The 11,730-nt window shown below is 50.9% G+C and overlaps 2 protein-coding genes across 3 annotated transcripts; one reads left to right on the forward strand and one right to left on the reverse strand.

Annotated features, from left to right (window-relative positions):
* Nucleotides 1–309: 309 nt before the first annotated feature.
* LOC123055076 (uncharacterized) lies at nt 310–3,113 on the forward strand. Its single transcript, XM_044478995.1, has 2 exons — nt 310–1,533; nt 2,794–3,113. The coding sequence occupies exon 1, from the start codon at nt 356–358 to the stop codon at nt 1,289–1,291; it is 936 nt and encodes a 311-aa protein (XP_044334930.1). The 5' UTR covers nt 310–355; the 3' UTR covers nt 1,292–1,533; nt 2,794–3,113.
* Nucleotides 3,114–3,527: 414 nt separating this feature from the next.
* Nucleotides 3,528–11,188, reverse strand: LOC123055063 (RNA demethylase ALKBH10B). 2 transcript variants are annotated; one of them, XM_044478974.1, is made up of 7 exons: nt 10,342–11,188; nt 6,697–6,845; nt 6,422–6,539; nt 5,397–5,498; nt 5,104–5,219; nt 4,521–4,675; nt 3,528–4,369 (listed from the first exon to the last, which is right to left on the reverse strand). In XM_044478974.1, exons 1-7 carry the CDS (start codon nt 10,907–10,909, stop codon nt 3,877–3,879), a joined length of 1,701 nt encoding a protein of 566 aa, XP_044334909.1. In that variant the 5' UTR covers nt 10,910–11,188; the 3' UTR covers nt 3,528–3,876. The 2 variants fall into 2 exon arrangements, with proteins under 2 accessions (XP_044334909.1, XP_044334917.1); XM_044478982.1 differs by having other exon boundaries at nt 6,697–6,842; nt 10,342–11,185.
* Between the last annotated feature and the right edge of the window lie 542 nt (nt 11,189–11,730).

Here is an 11,730-nt window from a genome sequence, read left to right on the forward strand (position 1 = left end):
GGCAGCCCGGCCCGGTCGGCTCGACCCGACCCGACTCGACCTTGTCCACGGGTCGGGCTTAAGCCTAGATTTCAAGCCCGACGGCTGGGCCGGGCCGAACCCGAACCCGTCGTATTCGCGCATTAATGAAGAGGCCCGACCCGAGGCACGGCGGGCTTTTAGCGTTATGGGCCAGGCTCGGGCCTGGGTTTTTTGCATTGGGCTTTGGTAGGCCCGGCCCGGCAGATGGCGAGGTATAGTTCAAATGATTGAAGGGTAACATCGACATTTAAGTCCAACTCTACAAACAAACAAAGACCCATTGTACCACCGTCTCAAAAGGGAAAGAAAGGGTGCGCCTTCTTCGCCACCGCCGATGGCGCAGTCGCTGGCGATGACGGCGATATCCCGCCTCCGCGGTGCCGCCACCCACTCCTGCGGCGGGCACTGGCGCCGCCTCTTCTCCCGCTCCCCCGCCGCCTGCGCTCCTCTCCTCGGCCACTTTCACCACCCCACTCCGACGCCGCCCAGTCCCAAAACCCTAGCTCCGTTCCCCGGCGTGCCCCCTTCCGCCTCCGCCTCCGCCTCGGCCTCGGCCCCCGCGTTCCAACCCCTCACCTCCTCCTCCCCGCGCCTCTCCCTGGACTTCATCCCTCCCGGCTTCTCCCTATTCGACTCCCACCTCGGCCTCCTCGTCCTCCTCAAGGAGACCGAGCCATACTCCTACCTCAAGCACCCCCAGATCCTCGTCTGCGACCCGGTCTCCCGCCGCACCGCGCTTCTCCCTCCGGGGATGGTCACCTGCACGTTTAGCAAGCTCGTAAGCGTCGTGATCCTCTCCCGCGACGCGGACGGCCCGGCCGGGTCCGGGCTCTGCTTCCGGGCAGCCGTCGTCACCCTCGAGGACACCACGCTGCGCGCCTTCGTGGCGACGTTCCGCGACGGCAAGTGCCACTGGGAGTGTCTGCTTCGGTCACAGGCGAGATGCAACGTCGACCAGCTGGAGCGCCACTGCGTGCGCGCTAGCCGGTACCTCATCTGGCACATCCGCGACGAAGGTGCTGTGCTCACATTTGACCCTGAGACTCTGGAGTTCGGCTTCGTGCTCGCGCCGCCCGCACTCGACATGGGGGATCACTTTGTCAAGTACCGCGTCGGGGTGATGCCGGACGGGCGGTTCTGCTTCGGTTCGATGTCAATGGATCACGAGAACCTGGAGCTCCGGGTGCTGGGGCCCGAGCCCAAGGACGGCCAGAACGTGTGGGTGCTGGAGACTGGAGAGGGAGGTGTGCTTGCTCCAGGCGTTCGATGAAATGCCGCAGCTGCCCTCGAGTTTCATCGCCCGGTGCAAGTGCACCTGGCTGAGCGACATGGATGCCGGGCGCACCGGGAGGGTGTTCATCGGCACGTCGGGCTATGGGCACTACTCGTACCATCTGGACAGCCGGAAGCTCGAGCGTCTGGTGACGGACGACGGCGAGGAGTACGGGCACCCCATGTTTGCCTACTTCTCCTTCCCGGGCTCCGAAGCCGGCTCTGACTGACAGACTCCTGGTAATTAATCATGTCCTCGCATCCCAGTTTCATGTAATGTCGGTTTATGAGTAATGCTTGGTCAAAGATATCTGTGTGAAGTTTGTTGCCTTGGGTACTTTGTTGAACTTGAACCTATATTAGTTTTATATATATTCGTCAACCCAGTTCATCAATAGTTTATAATTAGGGGAATATATGCATTCAAAGAATTTCAAGCTCTAGCGTGTTCTCTGATGATCATGTCATGTTTACTGAAGCTTGGGTGTCTACTCGCAGAAGCTTCTGCAGATAGCATATGTTTTCGAGATCAAACTTGTACTGGAGAAATATAGCATGCATCATTGATGTACAATATTATCTCTGCTCCGAAATATAAGTCGCTGGGGGAGTTCAGTTTACACTCCCCCAACGACTTATATTTAAGAACAGAGGGAGTAGAAGATATGCATGTATGATTGTGGCAGTGTGACAATATTCATTTTTAATATGTAGAATTACAAGATGACTTGATTATAAAAATAACTTAAACTCAAGTGATCTTGGAAAAATTACATGCCAGGCCTGTAAAACTGCAATTGAAAATATTATTAATGCTTGATTCAAACACCTCCATATTAGAAAATGGAAATGCTAGGTCATCGAGGTTGATCAACAATGTCAACATTTATGTAGATCGATTTATGTAGTGATCTGTTTTATCCATTAACATAATGTGCAAAAATTTATCAATACGAGTAGAAAGGAAAAACATCTATGGATGAAGCGTCGACCATCCATGTATTTTCCAGAAGCGCATCTTAAAGAAGAGAAGCTATCACTACATTTGCACTAGGTGGGAATCTCTAGCAACAGCCTTCACCATTCTCATTGACATGCATAGAAAGAAGCTGATTAAATTCAGTTAACAGCAGGTACTACAGAAGAGTGTATTCCATAATTGTGTTGTCTGATCAAGTGATTAGGCATTACATCTGAGTTTGACTTGATGAATTTAGAACTGGACTGGTAACATGGTGATATGAATTTAGTAACTTTTCTCATTTCTATTCATATGAATCTGCACAATCTTCAGAACTTTTTTCAAGAAAGCACTTGCGTTATGTCCCCTTGGTCTGTAGAAGTAACATTTGGCCCGCGAACTCCGGTGAATATATGGCCTTTTTTAGTCACGAGTCATTTCTTAAACAAATTGGGCTTGTTATTCTCTTAGAGAACCCCTATTTCATTGGTTAGTTCACTGGGAACTGTGCTGATAACTCTGCATTTCTTATCATTCAGGGTGAAGTGAGAAGAGGTACCACGCGATTTTGCCTGAAGATGGCTCAACCGTTGCATTTCTGGTTACGTCCGTGCCGTATTACTCAGCATTGAAGATTGAACACAAAGAGGATAATGCTCTGAATCTCTGATTTCATGTCCTTGATGGGACTATTTAAACAATGTTGTTGCGATGTTTGCTAAGCATGCTTCGGAGTAGACAGTGTCCTGAAGAATTAGGTGATGTTTTGAAGTAGTGTGCTGTTTCGCAAGGATAGTTTCACATTATGCTGAGTTTTGTCAAACCATAAGAAATGCAGAGTTTATCACTTACTGGTCAACATCTTCAATTTGTGGGCTACAAGCCTACAATCCAAAATAGTCTATCAGAACAACCTATACACATTCTTGTATTGCACAAGTCCAAGAAATCAGTCTGTTTCGGATGGTTAAGCTTAAAACCTGGTCATTTGCACAATATTCCGGTTGCTTGTCAAACTGTTTTACTTCTTGGAACATGCACAGTCTAATGGATGAAATCCTTGCAGCTACGGACACTAGTCCAAGCCTGTAAGGATAGTTTGCCTCCCGCCCAAAAAGAGAAGAACAACACAAGTGATAAACAGAGGAAATTCAATGCATAATCTTTCTACCTGTATATGGACCCACCTGCAAACCCAAACTCGGCAGAACATGAACGGAAACATCTATGTATGTGTGCATCCAGTTCTTTCACCGAACCAGAGGAGGAGATAGACAAAAAAGAAAAAGTTTTGATTGATTCATTCTGACCTCACCTATCCCTACTCATCATCATCATATTTCTACGTACCGCATCGGCCCTGTGCTACCCACAAGGCCACAAACTCAACTAGATTACAGGCAGACCAGACCAAACCCCACGACAAGGAAAAAAAGAAACACCAGCACCAACGAGAGTCACCAAACAGAATACACAGGGAGGGCACGCTGCCCGTGCGTTTTCCGAACTTTTTGCCTCGGAAGAAGAAAAACTGCTCCACGAACCAACCGGGGATGTACGACGGCCTATCCATCAGATCCAACGGCTATGCCGGCGGCGAGGTGAGGTGCGGTCCGGCCGCTTCAGCCCTGCGACTCTATGGGCGACATCATCGCCGAGAACCGGCGCTTCTGGATGCGCGGGGGGAGGTGCTTGTTGTACCTCTTGGGCCCCACCGTCCACGGCAGGAACACGCCGGTGCCGCCGCGCCCCATCCTCTTGTTGATGTTGCTGGAGGGCGCCATCACCATTGGCCTCGCCGGCGCGGCGACCATCATGACGGGTGCCGCGCGCACGGCCATGCCCCAAGCCGGGGCGAGCATGGCCTGTGGCGCCGGGCAGTAGCCGATGATGGCGCCGTTGCTGCCGTGAGGCGGTTTCTGCATGCCGGCCGTTGCCGCAGTCGGGGGAGGCTGCCAGAGCGTCATGGCCTTGGTGGGCGACGGGAGCGGGCTGAGGTCCACCGGAGTTGATGGCCTCACCCTCACGAACGTGATGCTCACGCGGCGGTTGGACGACGGGCACACGACGTGGCGCGCCATGTCCGCGCTGTTCCCGCGCATCACCAGAAGTGACCTGCAAAGATGATCCATAAACGTAAGATGCAAATTCTACTACTCCAATGCAAAGCTTTCTTCGGTTAGACGAACAGTAAGAGTAAAGTCGAAAAGAAAGTGGAAATGGCACTGACAAGGTTCTGGTAAGCGAAAGCCTTAAGCGTACATACCCTTGCTTCAGTGAGAGTGTGAGGGGTCCCTTGTAGTTGCCGTTGCTGTCAGTGACAAGTGACCTTCCAAATGCCATTGAGGTTTCAGACAGCAGGAGAGTGGAAATGGGGTTGTCCAGGTGGGGAGGCTTGAAGTAGGGCTGCGAGTGCTCGTCCTGTAAAACAATTTCATCACTTTCAGATACCAACACCTTAACAAGTTTCAAACATTTGAGTTCTCAATCTATATATGTTCATGCCCTGAAGAAAAGCACTGTGTGTTATATAGTGTAGTAGCATTGGTATCTTAGTTTTACTATTTTAGTTCATATCTATTGAAAGGACCAAAGATACTTAATATGGACAGTTGACCCTACAAGAACCCACTAACTGTAATGTGCAAATTTACTTTGCTATTTGTATACACAAGTGGCTGGTTCTTTAAGGGGCAGAAAAGTGTGTACAGACTAGCAATTCTACTCAGATTTGACCCACACATCTCATGACAGTACAGGAAGCAAAATCTCATTTGGTTTCATCAAGTTTAGTTGTATGATTATTCTATAATTAATCACCAACCGGCAAACAGCACTGCAGCACCTACCTCATCGAAGAAATTGATGATGACACTGTTTGGTTTCCTGCTTTCTGGTATTAAGCGCCAAAGAACAAGGTGGTCGATGACAGCCTGCAGGACAACTGGGATTGGTTCTATATGACCTGCACACAAGGCCAAGAGAAAACAGGTGTTAGTTATGACATCATGCACTAGGGCATCTTCTTTGTCCGGAGAAGCGATACCCATGCAAGGATCCCACACCCAAAAGAATATTCTTGCAACTGTAAGCAAGTTGGAGGAAAAGTAGTGGTATGAGCTGAAAGTTTTCCTGAACATACAATTGGTTTCCTCTGTGGTATGTTGAAATAGTGGGACACCGAGCTGAATGATCTCTCTCTTATTCCCTTTGATCTGCTTGTTGAAGAATATGAAGGTCTCACCTAGATTTGAAACTAGAGAATTAACATCACAACGATCAATGAAATGGCACAAGGGCAAACATGCCAACAGAGTGCCACAATTGAAAGACAGGGTAGCCGGGCGCACTTCACAAAGCTAACAAGAAAATTCTGTCAAGTTAAGGCAGCTTACTTGCATATGAAGATTTTGGCCAAAACACTAATGAACTATACCAACGTTGTGGGCTCTATGTCAAACCTTAACTGAATCATACTTATCAGAGATTAAGCAAGGCTAGCAGGTTGAGATTATACTTGGATCAACGTTTTGTGGTGCACACATTTGGAGGTGTTGTTAGAATTCCTATCCAATAAAGAGAAGTGATCTAACATGTTACTATATTTAATATATACATTCATGCCTAACTTTTCTTCTGTCATTGAGAGGCAACGTTAAAGTTAGCTCGGTGAAGAAAACTACACATCCAAATAGGCCAGGTATTATAGTCAGTGCGTCACTAGGTTGATGGTTGTACCTTCTCACATGCGAGTTTTACATTTCGTAAATTAGGATAACCGGCAGCTTTCTATGCAACAGCAAGTACTCAACTATACTAATTTAGCCTAAAAATGGAGAGATTTGTTAGGACCTAGAACCTGTAGGTACTGAGTCAGTTAGCACAAAAGTGCATCAGACAAAACCATCACCACCGTTAGAAAAAGTAGTAGTGCGCGAACTAGGACCACAGTTAGGTGCCCTAGGGATATTTGGTATCTTCAAAGCATCAATTGGATAGTATCAGAGGTAGTTGTGGTCTTGTGGGCACAACAGAAGTATCCCGAAAGGAATGTAAACAAAAAATAAGTAGGAAGATAAATTGCACCACAGAAAACAATGCCCAAATGCTCCAACGTTTGAACATTTAAAGAAGGAAAAAACTTCAGGGCCACAAAACACAACTTACCTGAAAGCTCCCCATTTCTACCAGCCTGGCGAATTTCATTGATGAAATCAGCAACCTTCATGAGCTCCATTGTTGTGAACACATCTTCATATATCTTCAGGCCTTTCACAACGTTAACCTGGTAACACAAGGTCATAAACATATTGTTAGAAAAGAGCACCTTTACAAGAAGTATATGATAAACTGGTAGATCAATGGGTGTGCTACTACTTCCTACAGCATCTCTAGTTCTTCAATACAGAAAGTTTGCCGAGTGGTGTAAAGATGGAACTCGCCATGTGCCCCTTCACGGACTCCTTCGCCATGAAACCTTTCTGGATCTTGATCCTCTCTGGGCGGGCGATGCACTCGTCGTGGTCAGAGCAGATAGGGTAGCTCTCTGGTAGGCTGTGCCCGCCTTGAGATCCTTGGTCGGTGTTATCTGCTGAGTAACATAAATCTCAGAGGGGTTCCAAGCATGGTATAACTGTGCATTTCGATTAGCGATTGCAAAACGCACAGAGTGTTTTTTAAGTATGCTATCTAGTTTCAAAAGAAAAGAAAACAATCCTGTGCTCCACTGAGAAAAGCATTAGCAAATGCAGCAAATAAATACGGAAGAAGTGCGTCATCAGTAAAATTCTGTTCTGGTTGGTTTATCCTTCAGCTCACACGGAAAAAGCAGGTGGTTGCATGAAGGTGTTCACAAAATGAGAAACGTAGCTAGCATGCTTGCTAGGCCACCAACGGCAGCTTTTGGACAGGAATCCTCTAACAATTTTAGAATACGAAATGTTTTTAGCCTCAGCTTTTCTCGCATGGCGTATTCTGATCTTCACCTAGTGGGTACAGTCACGCAGCAACAAAAGGTCTAGTTGATCACCCGTTTGATGTTTTGAACTTACACTAGACTAGATGGCTCTATCGTGCAGCACAGTTAGCATGATGCAGTTTCATTCGATCTTTCAAGATCACCATCATAACACAGGACGAAACTGAAATGACCTTGTGTGGAAGTTTTCCAAGGTGTAGTCGTAGTCCATTCATGTCATTTTCTACGGAGCACGGCGTGGAGAGAAAAGAGAGGCTGCCTTTCGTGGATGTAGAAAAGTGGGTATAACCGAGAGATTCTCTCGAGTCGAATGTACATGGACATTAGCACATCGGCATAAGTGTGGGGGCGACCGAGCAGGGACCAATACGCTGTTCAATTATTGCGAGAGGAGAAAAGCAGTATTGGGATGGTGATATCACAGCAGCCTCTCTATGTATCGCAGAACATCTCACTCCTTTTTCCTAGGCACAGGAAAACATGAGATTTTTCTTGCCCTCCCTTTTAAAAGGTGGGGGCCTCTCAGTTGTCAATTTGGAAGGGATCGCGGGAAATCTTTAAAAATGCTTCGAAGGTTGGTGGGCTTAGCAGGAAACCGACAAGGCCGCTTCAGTGATGATCACATCAGCTGAGCATATCATCGGCCCACATGCATATGCGACACTGGCAACGCTGGTGGCAACTTAGCCCAACCTAATATAAGTTATCAATTCAAAATCTCGTGAGATAATCATAGTATAATCACGTGCTTAACACGCCCCTGCATGGCTGCACCACCTACCGCTGGCCCCTGCCTGAAGACTAACGCGAGAGCAGCCGCGGCCCACAGGTGTACGGTGTACCGATTTTCTCAGGACGGTCTTTCGAGAAGAAACGCAGCCAGAAGGGACCCGCGGAATGCCTGGTTGATTGGGCCGGGCCCAGCAGCCAGCGACCGAGGGCGGGCCACGTGTACAGCGCACAGTCGGAGGAGCGGCCACTTCGATCGGCATGGCACCAGATCCAGCCAGCCTCGGCCGGAGATCTTGGGCTTCTCGAACCCGATCCGGGTCCAGTCGAGTCGCTCTTCGACACGTTCAGGCCGTGGTGGAAAGGAGGAGGCGTGCAGGGATTTAATTTCCCACGGTGGCGGTCATGTGGGTCCATTAACTCGCGGCTCCTTCCGCTTGATTGCGATCAGACGGGTCGTCGCCGCTGGCGCCAGGCTCTGAATTCTGACCGGGGTGACGCCCTCCTCATGAGACCCACGCCAATACTACCAAGGGAATTGTACTCGCGTAGGCCACGCCTCCGGCTGCAGGGCATGTCTTCCAAAAGTCCTGTAGGAGGCGCTGGGCAAAAGACTCGTGTTTCCACTGAAACTATACCATTGAATTCTAGCCGTGTGTCCCCCCAAGGGATTCCTGGCACAAGTTATTATGCGTGGCAATTCGAATTGGTACAACTTGAAAAAAGATTATGGCGCATGATTTGGTTCCTATGCTCTTTGCAATCACTCGCGTCGCTCTCATAGTGACAGTGAACTAACCTGATGAGCAATTTCTTTAAAAAAAAATATAAACATGCATGTTGTATCATGACAATTCAGAGTATTTTATTCAAGACAAGAGAAAATTATTCCCAATGGAAAAAATGTCAACTCTTACGTGTCCAACTTTGTAGCGACGCGACAAATGCAACCATGGGCAGTCAATCTCGAAAACAGAGACGACAAATCAAAACTCATAAAGTTCGCCCGTTCTGGTAAACTTTCAAGTATCTTCATTGATGTTCTTTTCTTGCGTGTAAGAAATGCATTCCCGAATCTCCTACTCTCTTTTTTTTTGACCTGGTGACAAAGCGTGATCGTTCGTCACCCCAGCCCAAAGATGAAGATGGCAGACCTCATCCCGAGCCGCGGAGCGCTTGAAAACACAGCCAGAAAGTTAAAAACAACTCCAAAGCAGAGAGGTTCAAACTCGGTGTCATCGCTAATTAATCTCCTCATTCAAAAGGGGCGAAGGATGCAAAGGTTTTGTCGAGACCGGCGGTGCCAAATCTGGTGACCCCGGGGGCACATGCTAGCCAGACTCACCTGAAATATTTTATGCCGCCCGCCCTCCGCGACGCTACAGCCTAGCATCGCTGGAGCATATGCCCCATGGCAGCCTGTTGGCGCCCCTCGCCAGGCCGCAACACACAACGGTGGTGCCCTCGATGCCGCTCGAGTGGAACCGCCGCGAGCTGGCTGCCGGCCGGGAGGACAAGGGCGTCAGAGTCCCCGCCACGGCGCGGCACGTTTTGCACCCCCGACAGGCGATGGTAGTACGTACCAGGAGTACATTAATTTGGCAAAGCCCCCACACCAAAAGTAAACACATGAGCTAATTACTGGTGGCGGGTAGCGGCCGTACTGGTCAGTACTTTCCCAAAAGGGTGGCCGGGCGAGGAGGGTGCGTGCGAAAAATAAAGTTGGCGCACGGAAAGAGAGGGGGGGACGGCGTCTGGAGGAAAGCCGTAGGGTTTTGCAGCTCCAGCGACCTCGTGATGCCGTTTCGCGGGCCGCCGCCGCCGCCACGGGTGGACAGGATTGACCGGCTGAGGCTGTCCCCGCCGTCCGATCCTCCCAAGGAGGACTGAATAACTCCGCCTCTGGTGGGGCTGCGCGGAAAATTATTGGCACTCTCGCCCCAGTTTTTCCCCCTAACCACCAGACGTACTGGGCCCGGTACGTGTGGGTTCGTCGAACTGGCGTGAATACTACTATTAACGATGCCGCTTTAGCACAAAAAAAAACTAGGAGGAGGAGTGCCATAAAGAAAACGTCATTTGGAAGCCTAATTCGGCCCCTTTTTGGTTATTAGGTCCCAATAAAACGGGAGATATTCAAGTGGGAAAAGCTTGCGGAAGAAACCACAGGCGAAACGAACGACCAGATCCAACCGTCTGTGGAAGGGGGGCCAAAACGGGAGATCGGTTCGACAGACAGATTGAAACTAACGGAAATTTTCAAATGCGGCCGGAAAGGGAAATCTTAAGGGGAAAAAGGGTAAATAACACTACGCGCACACGAGGATTAATTAATAGAGATCACTCGAAAAAAAACTTTAATAGAGATGATTGTACTTACGTCCGTCGTGGGCGGCGTCGTCTTCCGTGGAGGCTGCCTTCCGCTCCGACGAATCTCCCGAGGAATCTTCGCCGTCCGCCTCCGGCTCGTGGTCCGCCGCGACGGGGTGGACGGCGACGACGGGGTTGACGGAGACGTCGGGCTGCGCCTCCGGTATCGGCTCGTGCTCGCGCTCGGGCTCGGGGTCCGGCTCCGCGGCAACGGTGACGACGAGCTCGTCCATGGGCTCGTGGATCACCGTGGACGCGGCCTCCTCCTCGGAGTAGGCGGCGGCCGCGGCGGCGCGGGCCTCGGAGACGCGGCGGAGCTCGGCGGCGACGTCGGCGACGGAGTAGAACTTCTGCATGTGGATGACGGGGAACCAGTTGAGGCGGCGGCGGTGGAGCGCGGCGAAGACGGCGTCGTAGTCGGCCCCGCCGATCTGCGCGAGGTGGCCGCAGAGCGCGTCGATCACGGCGTTGGCGGCCGCGAACTCGCCGCGGTACCACCCGATCACGGCGTCTCTGGCCGCCACCTGATCCGGCGCCGCCACCGGTGACCCCGGGGCCCCCGCCGCCGGTGTCGTCATCCCTCCCGCGATCGCCAGGCTACCCACTCCCCCGCACCAACCACCGGCTATCCCTCCCTCCCTATCGACCCCCTGCCCGTATGATGCGTGGCGCTCTCTCCGCCCAAGCTTTTTGTAATGGCGTCGAGGTGTTCGACGGACGCCCGGCCTGTTCTAAATCGGCTTGGTATTGTGGGGAGCGCTTCTCTCTCGGGGGCGCGCCTATAAATACCCCCGGAGAAGAAGCGGCCGAGGGTACCCGTAGCCAACAGCGCCCAGGGGCGGGCAGGGTGACGTGGCGGGGGATTAGCGGGTACGGGCGCAGATCCGACAAGGCGGTGGTGGCAGTAGTTAGTTAAGGTCAGCCTCGCTTTATAGGAGGTGGCTCGACTCGACCCGGCCTACGGGGGCGCGTGTGGACCGCGCGCTCGCTCCCTCCGCAGAGATGGGCTGCGCCGCGATTCGGCGCACGGGGACGTCTCTCACCGTGGCGGATGGCCTGGGGATGCGCGGCGACGGCGTGCGCCTGGTCCTTGGGCCTTATCATGGACCGGGACACCGGGTGGCCATGCGGGGGAGCCTGGTTGGACCGCGCACCATCCCAGCCGTCCGTTTCAGGGCCCCGCATCCTTGTTCGGTTTTTTGTTCTTGTTTGTGCAAGACATGATTGGGTACAGGCGAATACGGAAGGATTTTTCTCTATCGGGTGTAAGAACCGCGTAAGGATAGGCTGTAATGTGCAAGGGTAGAGCCCTGTTTTGGCAAGTAGGTAATTTGATCAATGAATTATCCAGCTATTTGCATGCTTTTCTCAACAACAAGAAAAGGTATTTGCATGCTTA

The sequence above is a fragment of the Triticum aestivum genome, chromosome 1A, assembly GCF_018294505.1.
Source record: "Triticum aestivum cultivar Chinese Spring chromosome 1A, IWGSC CS RefSeq v2.1, whole genome shotgun sequence".
NCBI lineage: Eukaryota > Viridiplantae > Streptophyta > Magnoliopsida > Poales > Poaceae > Triticum > Triticum aestivum.

Coding starts and splice junctions, on each gene's coding strand:
- LOC123055076 (XM_044478995.1), top strand. CDS start 356: ATGGCGCAGTCGCTGGCGATGACGGCGATATCCCGCCTCCGCGGTGCC.
- LOC123055063 (XM_044478974.1), bottom strand. CDS start 10,909: ATGACGACACCGGCGGCGGGGGCCCCGGGGTCACCGGTGGCGGCGCCG. Junction 6,846..10,341: donor CGACGCCGCCCACGACGGAC/GTAAGTACAATC, acceptor TATGTTACTCAG/CAGATAACACCGACCAAGGA. Junction 4,676..5,103: donor TCATCAATTTCTTCGATGAG/GTAGGTGCTGCA, acceptor ATTGTTTTACAG/GACGAGCACTCGCAGCCCTA.